Source organism: Dendropsophus ebraccatus, chromosome 3 (genome assembly GCF_027789765.1).
Source record: "Dendropsophus ebraccatus isolate aDenEbr1 chromosome 3, aDenEbr1.pat, whole genome shotgun sequence".
Lineage (NCBI taxonomy): Eukaryota > Metazoa > Chordata > Amphibia > Anura > Hylidae > Dendropsophus > Dendropsophus ebraccatus.
In genome coordinates, this window is record NC_091456.1 from 61017633 (window position 1) to 61040403 (window position 22771).

A 22771-nucleotide genomic window follows, 5' to 3' on the forward strand; every position below is an offset into this window, starting at 1 on the left:
GGCACCATATGACTATAACAAGGGAAATACTAAAGCCAGGTATCCATTCACAGACAGCTGTTTCGGGGTGTTGCCCCTCCTCAGTGTGAAGTAGGATTCTGGCTGGTCCTATAGCTCTATCTTTTCCAATAGAAATTGTTACAAACTGCTCCTGTGAGGCAGAGAAATTGCACTGGGGAAGCCGTTCTGGGTTGTCTGAAGACTTGTTTAGAATTGGTATAAATTTATCTTTATTGTCTAATCCACAGAGATGAAATTGGCTTAATCCCTTGTCCAGAAGCAAAATTCAATCGCAGCCCTATTGTACTGGTGGAGAATAAGTTGGGAGTGGAGAGCTGGTGCATCAAGTTTCTACTTCCTTATGTACACAACAAGCTCTTGCTTTACCGGCAGAAGAAGCTTTGGCTTAATAGAGATGGTGAGCCTTTTTATCTTTTGCAGTCATAGTACTTGGGGTGTATGTGAAAAAGGATGAAGCTATAAGGAAATAACTTCCCTAAAGGAAGGTTTCCTGTATCTGTATATTCAAGCCACTTCCGTCTTGGAATGCTGCCAGTGATCCATGTATTGGCGTACTAACTAAATGCCACTGTTTGTCTTAAAGTAGACCCATTAGAAAGAAATAATAGCTTTTTTATATTGAAACTCAAAAGGAAAACTAAATTTAACACCTTACAGATATAAGCTGATTTCTTGCAGTTACAGGCCCAAAGCCACGCCTACTTCAATAATGCATAAGTTGTGTATGTGTTTATTACGATTGTCTCAGCGTATAGACACTATTTCAGATAGTCAAAATACATACAGTACTGCAATTTACTACAAGTGCTAAAAAGCTTGATTAGAAGACTAGCAGATCACCTTGTTTGTAGCTGATGTAGATATATGGCTGAGCCTAGCATTCACGCTCCTTTTTGAAAAACTGTTCCCACCCATCTGACTATTGAGGAAAAGTGCAGATAGTCAACAAAATCCTAAAAATCCAGTTCTCTGGAATTGGAGAGAAGTAAAAACAGTGTTGGAATCAGAGCACAAAATGATATAAAACTTGATTGTTTGATTTACAGGGGCATTTTAATGCATACCAGGTGGGCTAGTTGGGTATCTGTTTTTCACAATGCTATCATGAGAAACCGATGCCTTAGAAATTGACCGCAGATAGAATAGATTAATGCAGTACAAATGAACTGCATTGATCCCCATAAGCAATTAGTGTATTGCTCATAGGAGTCTCCTTGGAGCAGACTATAAATTACTATAAAAAAAATTTAAAGTTTTTTTTAATTGATAAAAAAAACCCATAAGTTTAAATCGACCCCCTTTTATTAAAGGGGTTATCCAGTGCTATAAAAACATGGCCACTTTCTTTCTACAGTTCAGGTGCGGTTTGCAATTAAGCTCCATTCACTTCAATGGAACTGAGCAGCAAAACCCCGCCCAAGCTGGAGACAAGAGTGGGGCTGTCTCTGGAAGAAAGTGGCCATGTTTTTGTAGCGCTGGATAACCCCTTTAAAAAAAAGTAAACATATTTGCTATTACCACGTGCCTGAACTATTAAATGACAACATTCCTGATCTCACAAGGTAAACGGCGTGAGTGCACAACCCACCAAATTGAAAAGTAGAGGATTTTTGGTGACTTCAAATCCCGAAAAATAGGAATAAACAGTGATCAAAAGTCGCATATACACAGGGCAAACAACGTAAGGAAGAAACACCCCCCCCACCCCCCAAAAAATAATTTCACCGTGCAAATATTTTTTTGTGTCACAGCATATTTTATAAAAAAATTAAGAGTATCATTGCAAAGTACAATCGGTGTTGCAAATAATTAGGGCTCATATGGGTCTGTAGGGGGAAGTTAAAGCACTATGGCCTTTTAAACACAAGTAGTAAAAAACAAAGTGCAGAAACAAAAATTGGCTTGGACCCTAAGGGGTTAAGGAACTTAGAGTTGAAAATACAGAATTTATGTGTATGTTAAATCGATCCTAGAACTGTATTCTGCTGTGTGGCATACAGCAAGATCTGTTTCCTATTGAAGTACTTTATAAAGTGTAACGGAATCCAAAACGTATGTAGTTTTTCTGCACTTTTTCTGTTTTTACACACTAGAAGTTGATGTTTATGTTACGGAGATATATATATATATATATTTTTTTTTTTTAGAGGATTAAAATGTGTTTTACTTTAAAAACCATAAGAAATATCTAAAGATGTATGTCCCATGATATCAGCCACTGTCCATTACCCTGCTTCTCACTATCCTGTTTGTGGCTATGTTGCCACATACATCCCACATGATGGCCGCAAATAATGTTTATGATCCTTATTTGCGCCCATCGCTATTAATAGACTGCTATCTTTTCAGGCTAAAATTGCAGCGTTCGTGGATTTTAACCCCATAATGACCAGGCCTGAAAAGGTTCCTCTAAAGGTGCCTAAGAACCAAAACTGTAAAGGTCCCCATACCCTATAGTATACTAGACTTTGACCCACTCGCTTTCAATCTAAGGCGTACGGGGCCCGACTGTCCACTGACCCATGATGTTGTGTCAAGATACAGGCTGAGTGTGATGGAAAATCACTGCCCAACCCCTTTGTTTTGGGAGAGATACGCCAAATCGAAAACTGACACAGAAAGAAGTTTTGGACCCAATTCTACTTTTGAAAAAATTCACACACAGTAATCTGAACGTTATTTTGTTTAGTAGTTTTATCAAACCCAGGAGTGGAGGTGACATGAGAACCAAACTAGCCATTTTTTTGCATGATATTCTTTGGAATGACATGGTAGATTTGTAGTTAGAAAGGGGTTATCCAGCGTTGGAAAAACAGGGCTGCTTTCTCCCAGAGACAACACAACTCTTGTCTCTAGTTCAGCTGTGGTTTGTAGTTGTAAAACCTGCACTTAAACTGTAGACAAGAGTGGCGCTGTCTCTGGAGGGAAGTGGCCATGTTTTTCTAATGCTGGATAACCCCTTTAAATAGCTGTTATCCAGCTCTCATAACTTGCACTTAATATGAGAACGCTGATATATTGCTGAAACAGTAATGCAAATACATACATATAGTATGTATTTCTATACCTGTTATATCCCAGTCTGAAAAACTTATCTCTACCTTATGAATAATACTAACCTTTCCAATATCAATTATAAAATGATAGTAAACATGTAAACTAAATGTAAAGCCTAAGGTTTTGTGAGATACAAAGGATTCTTCTGTTCCCATCCTGAGCACACTTCAGCAGAACAGCTCCACATAGACTTGGCTAGCTCTATGAATGTTACTTTCAAAGGCCCCTTTGTGTGTGGTAGTACCAATGTTCCTACCCTCTACACTCCAGGAAAACTGTCATTTTCAATGGTTTTAAAGTTACTTAGTCCTCCCTTCCCCATTATGAATGTCATTCTTAGAACAATGCATTTATACACAATCCTGCCATACATTTTTCTACAGATAAACAAGGAGAAACCGCAGATTCCGGCTAGTATGCTGGACTGTATCAGTGCAATAGGAAGGAGCTACAGGGCCTATGGTTGACTGTACTCCTTTCAATGCCGAGATTTTGTGGTCTGCTTTGGTAATAGGTGGGGTTCTGAGCGGTTCACTGGATAGGTGAATATTTTAGGCTTAACTGCCTCTTTAAATGAAAGGTCATCTTACTGTTTGGATTACACGGGGCAATGAGAGGGAGCAAGCAAGCGCCGACCTGTCAGGTAAGAGCCGTAAGAGCGGTAAGAGCCGGGTGGGGGAGCATGGGGGGGCTACCTGGGTGATTGCTAGATCGTCCAGGCACCCGATAGAAGATAGCGGCGGTCTTGTGCCGCTGCTCCTATTCCATGGAGCAACGGCAGCATATTGCAGCTATCGTGTATGTTTCAACATAGTGCATGTCAGCTGATCGTTGTCTTCTATTACACAAGACAGTTATCGGCCGTAACGGTTGATAATCGCCTGTGTAATAGGCCTTTTACTCGGGTTAAAAATTTCCTTTATTGCAGTCCTGGTGTCAGAGGTGTGGTCACAGTACCTTTCTGCCCCCTCTTTGATAGACATGGAGACCTCTGCTTTCATGTCTACTTGCATACAAGCAAAGTTCTCCATGTCTGTTAAAGAAGAGATGGCTGGGGCTTCTGCATGGAGAGGTATTGCGGACACCTGGCCCACGCCCCTTTGACACTTCAAGGCTGAAATAAGGGTATTTAGAGTTAGGCAATGGTTTCTTCTCAATTCTTGTCCAAAGCCACTTTTGTTGACGGTAGAAGGTTTTAGGGAGCAGAGTGGGAATAAATTGTTTTTTTCAGGCGATGACCTGAAACAACTCAAATTTGGTACCTAAAAAAGTAAACTTTTGATTGTAGACCATGGGTGCTATGGGAAACAAGGAGGAAAGAAATAAAAAGTCCAAGCAAAGTAGAGAATCTGAGGAAATTATAATATGTTATAAAATATTGTAAAGCATGATGTCTGATGGTTTCATTTGTTCCGCACAGCGTGTGTGCCTTATTTCTAGGCTACATTGATAAACATTAAACTTGGGTGAAAAAATAAAGTCAGAGGGTAAGTTGGTCGAAGGAGTTTAGGTGAACATCAGAGCATGGAGTTAGCTTTCTTTTAAAAGGAAGATGCAAATATTCTTGTGTCTTGAGTCTTAGCACAGTTTTAACAAGCCAGAAAAGCTTCATTAATCTTAGATGAATTTAATGATGCTCTGAATGTAAAATAGTGTGGAGGATCATGAAAGCGTCTGCCAGAAACGTGGGACAAATGAAGGCCACTTTGCATTAATGCACTGTAGTTTTTTTTTTTTTTTTTTTTGCAATGTCTGTTTTATAACATGGAGCGATAATCTGACAAATTGGCCTGATATAACATATATAAAGGAAAGCATTAACGATATATATTTGCTAGGATTTTTTTATGTCATGTCAGCTACACTTTAAGGCTGGGTTCACACTATGTATATTTAAAGCTGTATTTGTGAGGCTGTATAGCAACCAAAACCAGGAGTGGATTGAAAACACAGAAAGGCTCTGTTCACATAATGTTGTAATTGAGTGGATGGCCATCATTTAATGGCAAATATTTGCTGTTATTTTAAAACAACGGCTGTGGTATTGAAATAATGGCCGTTATTTACTGTTATATGGCGGCCAGCCACTCAATTTCAACATTGTGTGAACAGATCCTTTCTGTGTTTTCAATCCACTCCTGGTTTTGGTTGCTATGAGGACCTGACATGAGGACCAAATACTGCCTGAAATATACATAGTGTGAACCCAGCCTAAGGGTGCGTTCACACGTACAGGATCTGCAGCAGATTTGATGGCACAGATTTGAAGTTGCAGATTCAATGCAAAGTAACTCTGGGCTATCAAATCTGCTGCAGATTCAAATCTGCGCCAGCAAATACGCTGCCGATCCTGTACGTGTGAACGCACCCTAAGGGAGTGTTCACACATACAGGATCTGCAGCTGATTTGAAGCTGCAGATTCAAAGCAAATCAATTCTGGGCCGTCAAATCTGCTGCAGATTCAAATGTGCGCCATCAAATCTGTTGCAGATCTGTGTGAATGCACCCTAAGGGTCTGTTCACACGCACAGACTCACTGCGTGAAACTCGCACAGAACTCGCACGAAAGTAGCTGCGTTTTATGTGGTGTTGACCTCGCCTGTGAAAATCATGTGAAAATCAAAACTCGCATTTAAAAATTGCACCAAACACGCAGCGAGAATACACATACATTGACTTGATAGCAATCACTGTGGATTTATGTGCGAGAAACTAGCAGCGATAAATACGCAGCAAGTCTGTACGTGTGAACAGACCCTAAGGGTAGCTTCACACACACCGTATCGCAGTGAATTTTCTGCTGCGGATTCGCAGCAGATTTTATGTAAATAACTAAACACAGCATCAAATCTGCTGTGCATCGGTCGTGTGTGTTAGCACTATGATTGATGCCAGTCAAAGGAAACATGGGAGAAAAAAAGTCATGGTGCCTGCAAGGAAACACATCACACATTCCCCTAAAATGTGATGTGAATGCAGCTTAACCCCTTGATGACGTGGTCCCATATAGCGCTGGCTCATGACTTCCATGTGACTGATTTACTTGAAGCTGTTCCTGTGGCATTTATGGCATTCATAAATCCACCATGACCTATAAAAGAGACCATGACCAGTGCAGTGCACCAGTTTGCACGTGAACTCCTCTGACATACGTGCTAAATGTATGGAGAAAATATGATGGGAATGGGGCCTTATTGCTGTATGTACTGTGTTTCTGACCTGTCATTTACACACAACTTTTCTGACCCCTGGTTGGTTTTGTTTGTGTAATTTTCTGTGAGGTCTGGAACCATACAGCACTATCCCTTGTATTGCCATCCCAGCTACTCCTCTCAGATGACTTTAGTGACTTTTGCCTCAATTACTTTTCTGTATAGAAAGTTTGCAGTAACTTTTACTGTTGTAAAATTCTAATGATGTGTTCTTGTTAAAGCCGTGTGCCTGCCTCCTTAAAATAACATTAAAGGCAAAATATTAAGACAAAAAAAATCCTTTGGAAGATCAAAGATAAACCTAGCTAAACTGCGGCGGTGCGTGGCTCTTCAGATGTTCTATATTTAAGAATCCCCGTGGAGCTTCAATTTTACTGTGCCCCCGACCTCCTTAGTAATAGTAATTTAAAGAAAAATCTGGTTAGCAAAATCATCCAGTTTTTTTTTTTTTATGAAAATGAAAGGATTTTATCTTCAGTAAAAAGCCTTTTAGCTGCCTGATAAACATATTTAATTCAATAACTATAAACTCATTTCAATTGTATGATGATACTTAACTCTTTTCTGAAAAATACATTTTTTATAAGTCTAATAGTATGCCATGTTGCATTCAGCAAAGATGGCTTACTCTATGGCTGTGTTGCCTGTAGGTAGGTATGACTGATGTGGCCTGGTTTAATATTTCACAGCCAGAATACAGTCAGTGTCACTCTTGTCTTTGGCTATGTTTAGTGTTGCTGCTTATAATGACTCATGTGAATGAGGCTGTACGAAACATAGTCCATGGAGAAGCATGGCAATGAACTTGGAAACAAAGCAGACACCCATTTGAAGTGTACAGTATGTGATGTTGATACAGCCAGTGTAGCATGTGTGTGGATTGAATTAGGCTCTCCAAAGGTACTGCAGCAAATAGGCTTCAAGCAATACTGTATCCACCAACCAACCCCCAGCCCCCAAACTGCTGGTACCATCGGTTTAATGAGTCCTTCACAGTTGTGTCTCTTAAAATGTTCCTGGTGTCTTGGTTAGGGTAAAAAAAAATAGTCCTTTAATCTGCAGCAGCCGAGTCAATGAGGTGTGGCAAGGGCACGGTTTAGGCAATTGATGTCTAGGGGAAATCCTGCCCAGGGGCATTCCTAATTACAAGGAGGGCAGGGAGGAAGAAAGGAAAGATGTCACGGGCCTAGAGCATGGACGATGTATGCCACGCCTCATTGACTCAACTGTTGCAGATTAAGGCTACAAACCCACTTGGCGGGTCTGCAGCGAGTCCCTTCGCTGCGTATTTGCAGCGACACTCGCTGCAGGTCCCGGCCCTATACTTTTAATGGCAGACAAACATGCAGCAGGGATGTACATCCCTGCTGCGAGTTTGTCTGCAGCCCACCCCCATTAACCCCCCCCGGCCGCCGGAGCCGGGGCTGCGGGAGGTGTTAAAGGGGCTGCGGACGGCTGGCTGGAGCATATACTTCACCTAGTCCCCGCTCCGGCTTGCTGAAGACACCGGGAACCGCCGAAGCAAGTGAACCGCCGGATCAGGTGAAGTATCAGCTCTGGCGGCCGTGGGGTTAATGGGGTGGGCTGCAGATAAACTCGCAGCAGAGATGTACATCCCTGCTGCGTGTTTGTCTGCCATTAAAAGTATAGGCCTGGGATCTGCAGCGAGTCTCGTTTGTAGCCTAAAAGATAATTTTTTACCCTAACCAAGGCATCTGGAGCATTTTAAAAGACAAGGCCGAGGAGTACTTACCAGCGGTTTCTGAAGGTGGGTTGGTAGATAAAGTATCGCTGAACCAAATAGTCTATATAGTCAGACTGTATGTTTTTCTTTTTTTTTTTTTCTCCGCTAAAATGTAGTCTAAAGCAAATTTAAACTAGCTGGACTCCATTGCACAATGCTTCACTTTATTGAAGAACTTCACTCAAATACTGTCAATTAATGTTGATACCCTAAATTTATTTAATGGATGTATGTTCACATGGATGTTATGGGACCTGGATTTTTAGTTTTAGCCTCTATTCACTGCAAGTAATTTTGCAGTTGATCTGTGTGCCAGGTCATTTTTTTTTCTGTGTTACAGACTTCAAATCCATGGTGGAAAGTTCCATGCTGTTTGTAATTTGAGAGTAGGGGCCCTTTTACACAGAAAGATTATCTGACAGATTATCTGCCAAAGATTTGAAGCCAAAGCCAGGAACAGACTATAAACAGAGATCAGGTCATAAAGGAAAGCCTGAGATTTTTGGTAGTTTAATAAATTGTTCCCAGGGTATGGACGAACTTTGGGTGAGATTTATCAAACATGGTGTAAAGTGAAACTGGCTCAGTTGCCCCTAGCAACCAATCAGATTCCACCTTTCATTTTCAAGAGTCTTTGAGGAATGAAAAGTGGAATCTGATTGGTTGCTAGGGGCAACTGAGCCAGTTTCAATTTACACCATGTTTGATTAAGTTCCCTGAATATGTTTAAATCATTCCTGATAAAAATTAAGTTAATGTGTGATGCATGCTTTGTCTTTCTTTTTTTTAGAATTGATTGATGTAACCTGCACCCTGTTGTTACTGAACCCAGATTTCACCACTGCATGGAATGTAAGGTATGGCACTTTTACTTTGTTCTTCCCGAAATACACACTCAAAGGCAAACTATCAAAAAGTAAAATAAGTTTTGTTTTGCTCTGTTAAGGAATGCCATTTGTAAGTGTTTTTTCCTGCTGCTTCTTAAAGAGGTATTCCCCTCAGACTTTTGATGAGACTGACAATTCCCTCCATACTTATTATTTATTCAGTTTCCTTCTCCCAGGTCTGAGCTGCTGCTTTCTACTGAAGACACAAAAATCTGTGTGAGCTGATGTAAACAAATCCCTGACTGGCTTTATCTGCAATATTTTAGCAACTTCAGAATAACCCTTCCAGCATTACAAATAAGCTACAATGTTGCAGATAAAGCCAGTCAGGCACTTATTTACATCAACTGTCTCAGATGGCAGGGGGGTCAGAGAGAAAAGCTCACATACAGATTTTTGTGTCGTCAGCAGAAAGCAGCAGCTGAGAACTGGAAGGAGGAGACTGAATAGGTAGTAAAAAGTATGGAAGGAATTGTTAGTCTTACTATGGGCACCAACATATCAAAAGTTATATTTGTAGGGAATACCACTTTAGGGCCCTATTACATATATAAAATTATCTGACAGATTCTTGAAGCCAAAGCCAGGAATAGATTTAAAAAGAGGAGAAATCTCTTTTTTTCCTTTATGGCCTGTTCAGTTTATAGTCTGTTCCTGGCTTTGGCTTCAATGATCTGTCAGATAAGTCTGTCCATGTAATTGGTCCGATAGTCTCTGGGTTCAGACAAGCTTAATACACACACATCTCTGCGTATGTGTTATGGGGGGCAAGTCCCAGCTGACCACAGTCTGATGGCCAGACTGAGAGCTATCAGTTCAGGTCATTGGGTCTGCTGTTGGGTCAGGACTTGTGGCTGCCATATGGATGTAAACATACATTCATATTATACTAATGGGAACTCAGATCACACTCGCTGCATAGTGTGAATCAGGGGTCTTTGATACTTTCTCTGGAGTGTTAAGAGATTGCTGCTGATGACTACACACCTCCTGTGACAGGGTAAAAGATTACTGGTTTATATAATGAGAGGAGCACCTATCTGGATACTAGGGTACAAGTTGTACATTAAATTTCTTCTGAACTGTGTAACTCAGGAGCTGTGGTGGACATACCCCATGTAATAGACTTCAGTTGGGGATAGAATTAGAGGGTGCGAATGTATACACCAATGTTGATACGTTGGTAAGTGTGGCTAGTTAGCTAGTTAACACTATTTGAGGATATTATTTGAGAATATTATATCTATATATTCCAGCTATTAAAGCGTAACTGTAATTTTTTTTTTATGCAGAAATAAGTAGTATAAGCGATTTTAAGAAACTCTGTAATAGGTTTTATTAGCCAAAAAAGCCTCTTCCTGTACTCAAGAAGCAATTTCCCAGCTCCTATGAAGGAGGGAGGGGCCGAGGGAGATGAGGGAGCAGGAAGAGGAGACATGGAGGTCAGCTGTTTGTAGACTGTCTGGGCACCTAAAACGCTGGATTCAGGGGTCAGAAAGGTCAGTGCTTATCTATGAACTTACTGAGAGAAGATTGCAGGGTGTTGTGCTGTGCAAGACTGCTCCGTGCTCACTCCCTCCTAACAGCCCCTCCCCTCTCCATAGCCACATAATGGACACAGAAATCCTGCCTCTTCTGAAGTGACAGGGGGGCTAGAAGAACTGCTTTTTCAGTACAGAAGGAAACTCTTTTGGTTAATAAAACCTATTACAGAGTTTCTTAAAATCGCTTGTACTATAGATATTTATTGTTTTCAGAAAAATGACCCTGAAATGACAGTTACACTTTAAGACAGAGGAGTAGCTGAAAGGATTCAACCTACTGTACATTATATATGGACCTGGGTGATAGAGAAACCCTGAGAGTCTATTATATATATCCTGAAAAAAAGCTATGTATACCATGATGGGTCTTAATGAACCCTCCCTATTGGTTGCTCGCATATCCCTAGAATACTCCACCTATATGGTGGGGACTTCTGGTGGAGGTCAACCGTAGGAGGATCAATATAATTTATAGATTGGTCAAGGTGAACTACTAATGAATGATGAACAAAAGGTGTGACTGATGTATGCTATAATTTTTATACCTTGTGATGCGCCCCAACTTTCCTGACATTTGAACCCACCCTCACTTAAGGGTAAATATTATAACTGTGTAATAATCTTTTGTTGATTTTAATAAAATATAAGTCCCCCCCCTCTAAATAACACTAGAGAGAGAAGTTAATAGATCTGGATAGGTAAGATAGAGGCTAATATACACCTTGACTCAACTATGATTATGACTTGATGGGGGGGGGGGGTCCACCAAGGTTATGGGGAAAAGTTAATGTAAGGCCCCGTTCCCACTGAGGAAAGGTAGCGGAATTCCGCAACGGAATTGTCCGCCGCGGAATGCCGTTAGCCTCCCACTCATAATGGGAGTCTATGGGAGGCGCGCGCTCCTGCCCTGTCCTCGCTGAAGAATGAACATGTTCATTCTTCAGCGCGTACAGAGCAGGAGCGCGCGCCTCCCATAGACTCCCATTATGAGCGGGAGGCTAACGGCATTCCGCGGCGGACAATTCCGTCGCGGAATTCCGCCACCTTTTCTCAGTGGGAACGGGGCCTAAAAGTAACACATAGGGAACTCAAGTTTGTACTTGACTTGAATTAACATTTAATAATGTTCAGCAAAGGTTATAATTTTGATAATCTTTGATAATATGATACTATTCAGAGTGGTAAGTTTAATTTGATATGCATAAATAAAGAATATATCTATAAAAAATAGTTTTCAACCTTTTTGTTATAGAAAAAGTCAGATGGTTCCTGCTGTCTATTATTATAGGCTTATAAGAAGTGTTTGAGACATGGCAGGGTATAAACTTGTTGCAGGGTTTTGTTAGTGTCTTCGGTGAGCATAGCCCCTATAACACACAAACCTGAGGTGTCTATGTGCTTATTTATATCAGTGCCACTTTGCAACCTTATCATGTTGTAATATTTGTCCAATAGGAAAGAGTTGATCCAGTCTGGAGCCGTCAACCCAGAGAAGGATTTACAGCTTGGAAAACTGGCTTTGACTAAGTTCCCTAAAAGTCCTGAGACATGGATTCACAGGTGTATTTTGCTACTACATTCTGCATTTTGAATATTAACTTTTACATCACATGGACTGGTTTTCATATAGAAGATATACTGTGTTTCCTGAAAATTAGACTTTAGGTATTAGCCAATCAGTGCCAGACTTGTCCACCCCACACAGTAGGGGGCACTAAATATGGGGGATGGAAGGTACATGGGCCAACTACAGAGGTACAGTATACAGTATAGGGGCATCTGTCTTTTTTTTTTTTTGTTTGTTTTTTTAGAAAATCAGACATAGCCGTTTTTTCAGAGATAAAAATAATAAAAGACCCTGTCTTATTTTCAGATAAACACGATACATACCCACTAGTTTTGTAACCATACCTATTGTTTGTGCTATCTGTGTATCTTTTGAACTGCAGTGGTTAAAAACACCTTTACATCACAGTTCTCACTAGCGGTGCAGTTTTTAATACTAGTGTTGGATGGAGCCCCTTGTTTGTGGTCCTTGCTTTATATTGATATGCATGCGATCAAGATAGCTAATGTTTTGGAAGACGTGTATTATTGAGACTTACAAAATATTTGTAATAATAATTTTTTAATCATATAAATATGCAGAACTTGTACTAGAAGCGTGTTCCGGTATCAGGAAAGGTTTTGTATAGAACAGTGCAGCAGCCCTGGCCAGAGAAATGAAGAGAGTGCTATAGGAAGGGAGTAAGAGAGTGGGAAGACTTTGATGAACAGTTGAGGGAAAGCAATATATTCTGGGGAACTCCTCAACCAAGAAGCACAATGATTATCTGACAGGATGGGACCAAAAGACAGCTACGTTTTGTTTTTTTTGTGGTTTCAGAACTGCGACACAGAGGTAAACTGCTATGTGCTTCAGTAGTAATTTTATTTACTTAGTATTTTTATTTTTACCTGGAGGAATACCCCTTTTAAGAATAAATACATTACTAGCAAACAACCTAAGGCCATGTTCACACACTGTGTTTGGCTGTTAAACAAGGGCCAATGTTTAATAGCACTGCTTAATTGCATAGTAGTGTATGGAACCACGGCCATAGTGTACATACTACGCTTGTGGTTCTCTGTGGCTACACAAAATAATTGACACGTCTATTTTGCAGCCGTACAAAATAGCCTGTGCTTACAGTGTAAAGTACGCCTCCCAGCACTTTACACTGTGGTCTAAGGCGAATAGGAGTGCGGGCACGCCCGCATTCTTATTAATATCAAGTGATCTTCACCGGCCGATACTGCAGTATCAGCCGGGTGAACATGTGAAACAGCCGATGTTCATACGCTGTGTAAACATGGCCTAAAAGGTTTTTTTTGCAGATTAATCCCCAACTCTGTCTACCCCCACGGCTATCTAAACAGCATGTTGGAGGGGAACACCCGTTATGACTTTTTTCCTGTGCCGTCCCTGTCATGAGGTCTAATCCTTTGTGGGGCTTCTGGTTCAATCTGTGTATTTTGTGGTCATATTTATATGTATATATAAAATATGCATTATTTCTATGCTCTACAGAATAACCTAAGAACAATTATAGTAAATGTATCTTCAGGTGATTATTTTCCCTTTAATGTTTTGATCCTATTGGCATGCTTTTATTCTCATTTTTCTTTAATGGAAGCTTCAAGCGATTTTATTTTCCAGCCGCATTTTAGCTGATTTTCCATAGGAGTTGTGATTAGTTTCCCATCAGACTTATCTAAGGGCTCATCTCATTGCAGCGAGCCAGAGTTGGAGTAGCTAGTATCTAGCATTTGCTGTAAGACCAATATATCCTGAGAACCATTATGGTCAAGCCATCTAGCATTTTTTGCACTTATGAGCTTATCCAGGCTTAGAAAACATGGCCACTTTATCCCAGAAACAGCACCTCTGCTCTCAGTTTGGGTGTGGTTTTATGGTTCAGTTCCTTCGAATTGTGAGACCACGTTCAACCTGAGGACAGGTGTATTTTATTTTTTTTTATAGTCCTAGATAACCCCTTAGGTTGTCAGGATAAAACTTGATATCTTACACATCAGCTGTTTGGCGCCTGCATTACAGTCAGAACGGAGCTGGAAGCAATTGTTTCCATTCCCTGTGTAGCGGCAAAGCTGATGTACTGCATCCTTATCCCCTAATAAAGTTAATAGGTGCTGAGGCTGCAGTACAGCGGCGCTGCCACACAGGGAATGGAGCCAACTGATGTTGGCAACCCACGATCAACTATTGATGGTGGGTGTTTTTTCACAGATAACCACCTCTCCTTCACAGACTGGAGATATCTCTTGTAATCCTGTGCAGAAAGATGGTGAAATGATCTCCAATCATTTATTACTTCCTACATTCAGCCATATCTTATTCTGTTTGACTTTAAAGAGGACCTGTCACCCTCCGCGCCGGAGTGACAGGCTCTTGACCCCCAGCTAGATCCCCTTATAGTTACCCCATATCGCCGAGTCCCGCTGCCGGAGCCGGTCCCGGGTCGGAGATATCCCGGTCAGAAGCCGGCACGCGCGCTGTGGAGATGGGTCCGGCGTCCATAGAGAATGAATGGAGCCGGACTCATCTCTGCTCCGCGCACAGCTCCATTCATTCTCTATGGACGCCGGACCCATGTACACAGCGCGCGCTCCGGCTTCTGACCGGGATATCTCTGTCCCGGGACCGGCTCTGGCAGCAGGACTCAGCGACATGAGGTAACTATAAGGGGATCTAGCTGGGGGTCAGGAGCCTGTCACCCCGGCGCGGGGGGTGACAGGTCTCCTTTAAGGAGAACCCTTGGTGATCATTATTGTAGGAAATTATTTTAGGAAATTTGCTGTTTAGTGGACACACTCCTCAACTGTATAATCACTCTCATTATTAAAACGAAGTTCACACCCCTCTGACTATTAACTGAATTGTCAGACACACTATATACCTAGGTGTCTTGGGAATGGGAATTTTCAAGACACTGTGAAAAGATACTGCAGTCCACTTTTATAGATATAGAGATAAACAATAAGGCTCCGTTCACACAGAGAAAAACTAGGGGAATACTGCCGCGGAAATCCCGCCAGCCTTCGTGTCATAATGACTATTCTTCAGTGCAGAGAGAGGAGGCGCGCGAGCCTCCCACAGACTGTCATTATGACACGGAAGCTGGCAGAATTCCGCTAGTTTTGCTCCGTGTGAACGGAGCATAAGCCTAAAAACATGACTGCTAAATCTTAGAACAGTGATGGCTAACCGTGACACTCCAGCTGTGGCAAAACTACAATTCCCATCATAGCTGAACAACCAAAAATATGGATTTGACTGCCCAGGTATGATGGAAATTGTACTTTAGCAACAGCTGGAGTGTCAAGGTTAGGCATCACTGTCTTAGAATATATAGCAGTGAGTAAACAGGTTTTCCAATACTACATTGTACACTGTTATATAAAAAAAAATATTTCAAAGTGACAAACAAGTAAATGAAAATCCCTTCAGTACAAATTTGGTTTATTTTTAGCAATTAAAACAACTCCTTTTTCTTTTTCTCCATGACAGGAGATGGGTATTGCAGCACCTTCTGCAGGAGCAGATTCGTCCCTCAGTTGTGAATAAGGAAGCAAGTTGTCAGGCGCTCACAGAGCAACTCCAGGGTATTGTGCATGAAGAGATGAGTGTCTGCTGTGAAGCAGCTGGAAGATATCCAAGCAACTACAACTCCTGGTCTCATCGTATCTGGGTTTTACAGCACCTGGGGAAACTAAATGTCAAGGTATTTGGAAACTGCAATTCAAAGCTTTGGACGTGCCTTCTAGTAAATTTGTCCTGCATTTTGTGAAAAAACAAATCAAGTGAAAGATGGTTACGCTCCTAGGGTTCATTCACACGTACAGGATCTGCAGCAGATTTAATGGTGCAGATTTAGCTGTGTTCCGTTATTTAGATCAAATCTGCTGCGGAAAATCCAATGTGATACAGTGTGTGAAGCCTTTAAACAGTTTTTGTACCAATCAAAGGTGTTCTAGCAATAAGCTGATCAGTGCAACTCCAGCTTGGTTAGCAAATAATACTGGCAAGTAAGCCTGCAAACCTCCACATATATCTCTTGTAGTTTCACGATAAATGGTGGTGCTGAGTACCCCTCTCTCTGGTGTTCATGTGCCCTAACAGGGCATAAGATAAGGGACACACACTTTTTAAAGCACCGTGTGTGCACTTAATTTGCGTTGTTTCCTATTTGTACTTTAATTCTGAATGATCATTTTTATCATTGTGATACAGTGTGTGCCATTAGTGGACCCTCCCAATAGTTTGATGCATTAGGCTAGTTTCACACATGGATAGTACAGCTGCAGGCCCAACTGCGGGTCTGATGACCACAACTGACTGATTTATCCCTTGTGTGAAACTTAACACACAAAAGCCTGCCATCAGTAATATAATCAAAAGCAGTCCGTTCAATTCCTATTTTTTTCAATATGAAGGGGACTTTGAAATGTGAAAGTTACTGGTATAGTGGACACAGTGGGGTAGAATAGTGATGATCAGAATCTTTTCTGGTACTGCTAGCGCTTATCTCTATGGCTTATACTGACTAGGACGCTGGAGATTGTGAAGACACATTAACTCTTTAAGAAAGTTAGGTTTTGTTTTATTCTTTTATTTTTTCTTCCCCACATTCTGAGACATAACTTTTACATTTTTGTTATGGGATAAGATATTTTTAATGGAGCCCCTTTGGGGTGCATAATATAGAAATTGTGAATAAGAGCCGTGCAGTGTCATAAAAAGCCCCAAAGCCCACTTCATCCACATGCTTAGAGCTCTTGAAAAAGGCAGGAGATGAAGTAAGGTGCTCTTTAGTTTGTCAGTCTCCCCTCACTATCCGTTATTACAGCTGTTACAGAGTGCCTAGGTTTCTGAAGCTGTCTGCCCAGACGCTTAGTAATGGCTCATTAGAATACAGCTAGCGCTAATTTAAAAGTTCGTTTTCTTAATATATCGGGATCACCCATTATGGTGCTCATTATGAGAAGAGGAAATACATGTTGCCACTTGGTTTATAATGTAGTTCCTGCTGTTAGGCTTCTTTCAACCCCTTAAGTAGATATGACAATCATTTTTACTGTGGCCACCTGTGCTTTAGTACATCGCGATGAAAGCTTGAGTTATTGGAAGTGAGCTCACTCAGAGAAAGATGAATTTTTGTCACAAAAGATATATACTCCTATTTTATTGTATTTGCATAGTGGAACATGTTTTCTTTCCTTCAGGCTATGTTCACACGTAGCGTTTAGTTAGCAATATTATGCCACCAACTGTGCAATTAAATATTAATTCTATATTAAATTGCCCAAATTGGGGGCGGCACTACAGCCCCTGGTGCACTAACCTGCCTACTTGCTCCGTCTTCATGAATATCCAGGAGGTTCTCTGCTCCAATGTCACTGGCCGCTCATCATTGCACAGTGCCAGACAGGTATTTATTTATGAAGGGCGGTGGGCAGGCGGACAGATTGGAGCACCAAGGCTAGTGCTATCACCTCCAATGTGCTGAACTGCCTACTTTAAAAGGTTAATAAAATGGAGTTTTTCATTAAATGGGCAGTTAGTTCGGGCAGTGTTCATTTTAACCTTTAGTTTTTACTGGTAGAATAGAATTATTCAGGATGATTTAATTATTATTCAGGACAATTACATTCTGTTATATATTGAATATATGAATTGGTAGGAGTCATAAAATTTTATTAATGTTCCTCCGTGTTAATCCGTGCGCTGGTGTGGGACTATTAAATAGACCTCAGAGACTACCTTTGATGTCCATGGGGATTATTGGCAGGCGTGTAGAATTTATTCACACATTACTTTTGTATGTATGCCCTGCACTTGGCTTTTTCATTAGATTTTGTTCTTTTTTAAGGTGAGAGACCAGCGTTGAAAGTCTTGGGTTATACTGAGCGGAAATTGCTATCTTCTCTTTTTCTGTTCCAGCTATAGAAAGGCTACCACTTTTTTTATTTTGCTTTATAGAAGTTCTTTTTTGTTGAAACATTTCTGCTCATGAGAGTGCAAAGTCTCTTGAGACGATGAAAGGTTTGCTCTAAAGTATCTTAGAAAATTAACTATATTTTATTGAAAGAGAGAAAAAGTTTGACACCTAATGATGAAAGAAATGGAAACTGTTTTAGTTCCCTCCTCTGGGATGAGATTTCTAGAATCAGAAGCATTGTGTGCTTTATCCATTATCCATTCCCCATTGTATACTGTGAGATATTACTACAAAGTTGTCAAATCATTCTTTTAGCTAAATAACGCGGTGCCATAGGCATCATTTAGCCATACCTTTAAGGGCACCCTTATTATGGGACCTGGTTAGGGGATAAACTTTTGTTGGGTGTTACTGCTGGGACCCCACCGATAAAGGATGTATTACCTCAAGATGTTATCACTTTTCCACAGAAGAGGGGGTAACATATGGCTGCAATCTGGGGACACTTTTCCCTATTATCAGAATTGATGGGGGTCCCAGCAGTCAGACCCCCAGCTTTTGTTATCCCCTGCCCTGTTGATAGGGGATAACATCTTGAGATGGTAATATCCCTTTATCAATAATCTTCTAAAGAACACAGTTCCAGATTTGAAGTGTTTTCACTTAATTTCAAGGATGTAAACAGTTATAGTTGTCTTATACCCAATGGGGAGAGATGCCCATGCATGTTCTGGAGGAAAGAACACAAGCTGTAAATTGCTTCCTCCTGCAGGCATCTTCACTCTACAGCTGCTGTGTGTGCCGCATGTGCTACTAAAGATGGTAGATCCCTGCACACAGCAGTGAGCTGTGTGTAATTTTCTGTACCTAGTGTCTTATGTGTCTAGTGTCTGATGAAGTTTAACATTGCTGCAATCATCCAGCACAGACTTGTGAAATACGGGGACCTAAGAACAGACCTGTCAGATACAATGCAGCCCCACCAATAGAGAACAATACTGTATCGATCGATTAATCTATATCAAGTGATATAAAGCAGGTTGGCCAGTTACATTCATTTTTTTTTCTTTGTTATCACGCTTTAAAGCAGCTATTTAAAACAAAGCTATACTTACCTAAAATATACAACAATACAAAAAATGAATGACTGTAAATTGCATATCATATCCCCCAGTTGATGTCTATTTAATGTAGGATCCAATCTAATAAGATATTTGACATTATGCTTACTTGGTCATATATTGGGTCATGTAAAAGGGCCCTAAAGGTCCCCATACACCCTATACTTTTGACCGCCGCTCACGGCAGGTTCAGACAACTGACCAACAATAGATGTCAGTGGAGAAAGGGGTTGGATGTGATGAAAAATCACCGCCCAACCCCTTTTGTTCTGGGAGAGATAAGCTTAACCCTCTCTAGAGAACACTCGTCCATTAGTTATGGAAGGTGTATTAAGATTAGCAGCTCTTAGACTGACCCCTTCCTCCTCCTCCCTGTTCCAATGAAGTCTCACTCTCACATGAACTGCCCAATCAGCTCTGTAAAGGGCTATGTGAGGTGCAGGATGTTATCAAAAGGATAAAAAAAACAGGACTGCAGTGGAGACCAAAGGATCTGACCGTGGGCAAGCTGTCTTTTCTGTTTGTTTTTGTGCACAGAGAAGCAGATACCACAATACTATATTTGCCCAGAAAACCCCTTTTAAATGAAATTATTTGTGGTCAGTCTGTAAAGCACTGAAGACAGCAGTATTTTTGTGTGTGAGCCTGACAGTGAATTTTTTTCTAGGGACCTCCATGCACTGTGCATCGTCTTTTTCAGCAAACTTGCATAATAAATAAAACCTCCTTGGAACAACATTAAGGAAGAGCAAATGAAGCGAATGATGCCATTAGTAATGAGATGAGCTTTAATTGAAGGTCCTTTAGTATGTGGTTTGCTGCCATTGTAATCCTTTGTTGCTGGCAATTTTCCAATATAAAATAGATGTCAGTGTGTGATTTCAGCTTCCTAATTGTTCTCAGCATGCGCTTCAGTTAGGCAACTACTCTGAATCCCATTCAGCCATTGGAATCCTATATTTAACTCCCACAATTAAGGTCTGCTAGAAATAAACAATAATTTCATTTCTTTTCTTGTTTTTAGCTCCTTACAGATGAGTTGTCTTTCACAAAGATCTGGGTCTCCATGCATGTATCAGACCACAGTGGTTTCCATTATCGTCAGTTCTTGCTGAAGTCTTTACTTCCCAGGGCACAAGCAGACTGTGAAAACTCAAGCAGTGCAAGTGTTCCCAGAGAAGAGGAGGCTCTGCGGCTGGATCTCCCCCTTTTGATAGAAGAAGAACTGGAACTTAGTAAAGATCTTATAGAGTCATACCCAGGACATGAAGCACTGTGGTGTCACAGGTGGGTTAACTATTGACTTTGTGCTTAAAGGGAACCAATCACCCAAAAAACGTCATGCTATAGCAGCACCATGCACACTTCCCAAACATGCTCTCCCTGGAATGTACAACTTAAAAACTTACTTTATAAACTTGGTGCGCTGTATGTAAATTGCCCCCAAGTAGTCATCTGGGTGGTGAGCCGCTGGCAAGTAGTCACTGTCCCCTGGGCATTCCGGAGCGGTAATCACTCCCCTCTGGGCCTGATTAGACTGCATAATTGTGGTAACGTCACTAAGAGGCGCGCCACCCCTCACATTGGTGCGCCAACGTCTGTGGTTATCATGGATGTTGCCAGATCGTTGCCTTTTAACAGTAGCTATTAAAGCAATTATTGGCTGAATACGGGGCTTTAGAGAAACATGCCCACTGTCTTCCAGAGACAGCCTAACTTCTGTCTCCAGTGTGGCTGTGGTTTTGCAACTTTGTTCCATTGAAGTGAATGGAGCTAATTGTAAACGACACATAAGGGTACCTTTACACAGAGAGATTTATCTGACAGATTTTTGAAGCCAAAGCCAGGAACAGACTATGAACAGAGAACAGGTCATAAAGGAAACACTGGGATATCTTTTTTTTCAAATCCATTCCTGGCTTTGGCTTCAAAAATCTGTCAGATAAATCTTTCTGTGTAAAGGCACCCTAAACCAGAGACCAGAGTGGTTCTGGATAACCCTTTCAAAAGGTTAAAAGTCATAACTCTTATTTATGTACTGCAGAAACAAACACGCCATTTATTCATTTTAATGCTGCAATTGCTTTACATCACATTATTGAAAGGGTTAAATGACCACAACCAGTGGGATCAACCCCCGCTACACAGCAGCTGACCCCAGCTTTGTATGGCGTGGGCTCAGGTGGGTGGGTAGGCGTTAACAGAATAGAGAACATGGCAGGCACCCACTATGTTCTCTAAAGTGAGGTATGCTGTACGTTAGTCATGCTGTGCTATTGCACAGTTTAACATACAGTATTGAAAACCAGGAAATCTAGGTACCGTATTGCTTTTTAGTACTGGGCATCAAACTTAGTATTGACATTTTGATGCATCATGCATCCCTGTTCCCAACAGTGTGGCCTTCTTGCTCACTTGATCTTGCCCTGTGTCAGGTCTACCATGACAGACCTGAATCAATGTCAGATCTGAAGGACAACATTGGTTGGAACGTTGTAACAGTGAAAGCTATCTGGGATCCATGGTGGAAAACATGGCCATTGCTGCCTATAGAATCCCGGCCGGAGCGTATACACATAGTATACGCTCTGGCCGGGATCCATAGTGGCGCCGCAAACAACTGACTTGTCAGTTTTCTGCGTCCGCTATTCATTGGGTCAGGGAACAGCCGGTCTCTTACTATGTATGAACATAGCCTTATTGTGCATAGCTATAGTGTCACCTGTTGATGGCTTTTTGGTATATATATATATATATATATATATATATATATATATATAATATATATATATATATATAAATATAATATTACACACTTTATAAATGGCAAGCTTGTCATATAAGGTGCTGGTTGTCTGACTTCCACCTGATTTGGAGCAGCAGAATGCCATCCAGAGCCCTCTGAATTGGGGTGGTTTAAGTTCACTAATCCTGTACTTTTATTATTTATAACATATTTTTTTTACTATTTAGAACTGGGCTATAAGGTTTCTAATATGTACTTTTATAATGGCTGTGTACTAGATCCAGTGTTCTCCAACTATCTACAGTATACTGTATAATGCTGTGCAGTACTGAGAATGGGAAACAAATGCACTTGCTGTTGCAGGTCTGCTTGCTTTCCCAGCAAACCTGTAAATCTTTGTTTCTTTCATGAAATACTGTGGTCCAGAAGTGAAAGAGTTTATAACCTTGCAATTTATTGTCCTGCCAATGTCCTCAGTGTTAGGCTGGCATTAACATAGAAAAGTTATCGTTATCTGTGTAAGCAGATGGCTCCCCAGCAGCTCCACAGCAATCATTCCCAGCTCGCTGCCCTGATAATGTGACCAGCACAACCAGTTGTTTCTGCTAGAACACAACAGTCAATGTTTATTCCGGGAATATGCCTCTGGCCGAGGAGCCGCACTTACATGGAGGACAGTAGAATCAAAATTAATCTAGCTTTAAGTATAAGAGATAAGATATATGTATGTGTGTGTATTAAAATAGTTTAGTTTATATTTCCAATCAGTTAATTTAATAAATTCCCCAGCGGAAAACAAAATAATTCTTTCTTTCAAATCAACTGGTGTCAGAAACTGCCAGAGATTTGTAATATACTTCTATTAAAAAAAACTTCTAGTTTTTCTTTAATTATCAGCTTATGTCCTACAGGAAGTGGTGTACTCTTTACACAGTCTGA

At 40.9% G+C, this 22771-nt stretch overlaps 1 protein-coding gene across 1 annotated transcript in view; it reads left to right on the forward strand.

The window, feature by feature from the left end:
- PTAR1 (protein prenyltransferase alpha subunit repeat containing 1) overlaps positions 1-22771 on the forward strand; it is a 36668-nt gene that overhangs the window by 8102 nt on the left and 5795 nt on the right. The window contains exons 2-6 of the mRNA XM_069964267.1: positions 249-418; positions 8826-8892; positions 11922-12026; positions 15535-15748; positions 20111-20373. Of these exons, the coding sequence (XP_069820368.1) occupies positions 249-418; positions 8826-8892; positions 11922-12026; positions 15535-15748; positions 20111-20373 (819 nt within the window). The remainder of the gene's footprint in view (positions 1-248; positions 419-8825; positions 8893-11921; positions 12027-15534; positions 15749-20110; positions 20374-22771) is intronic.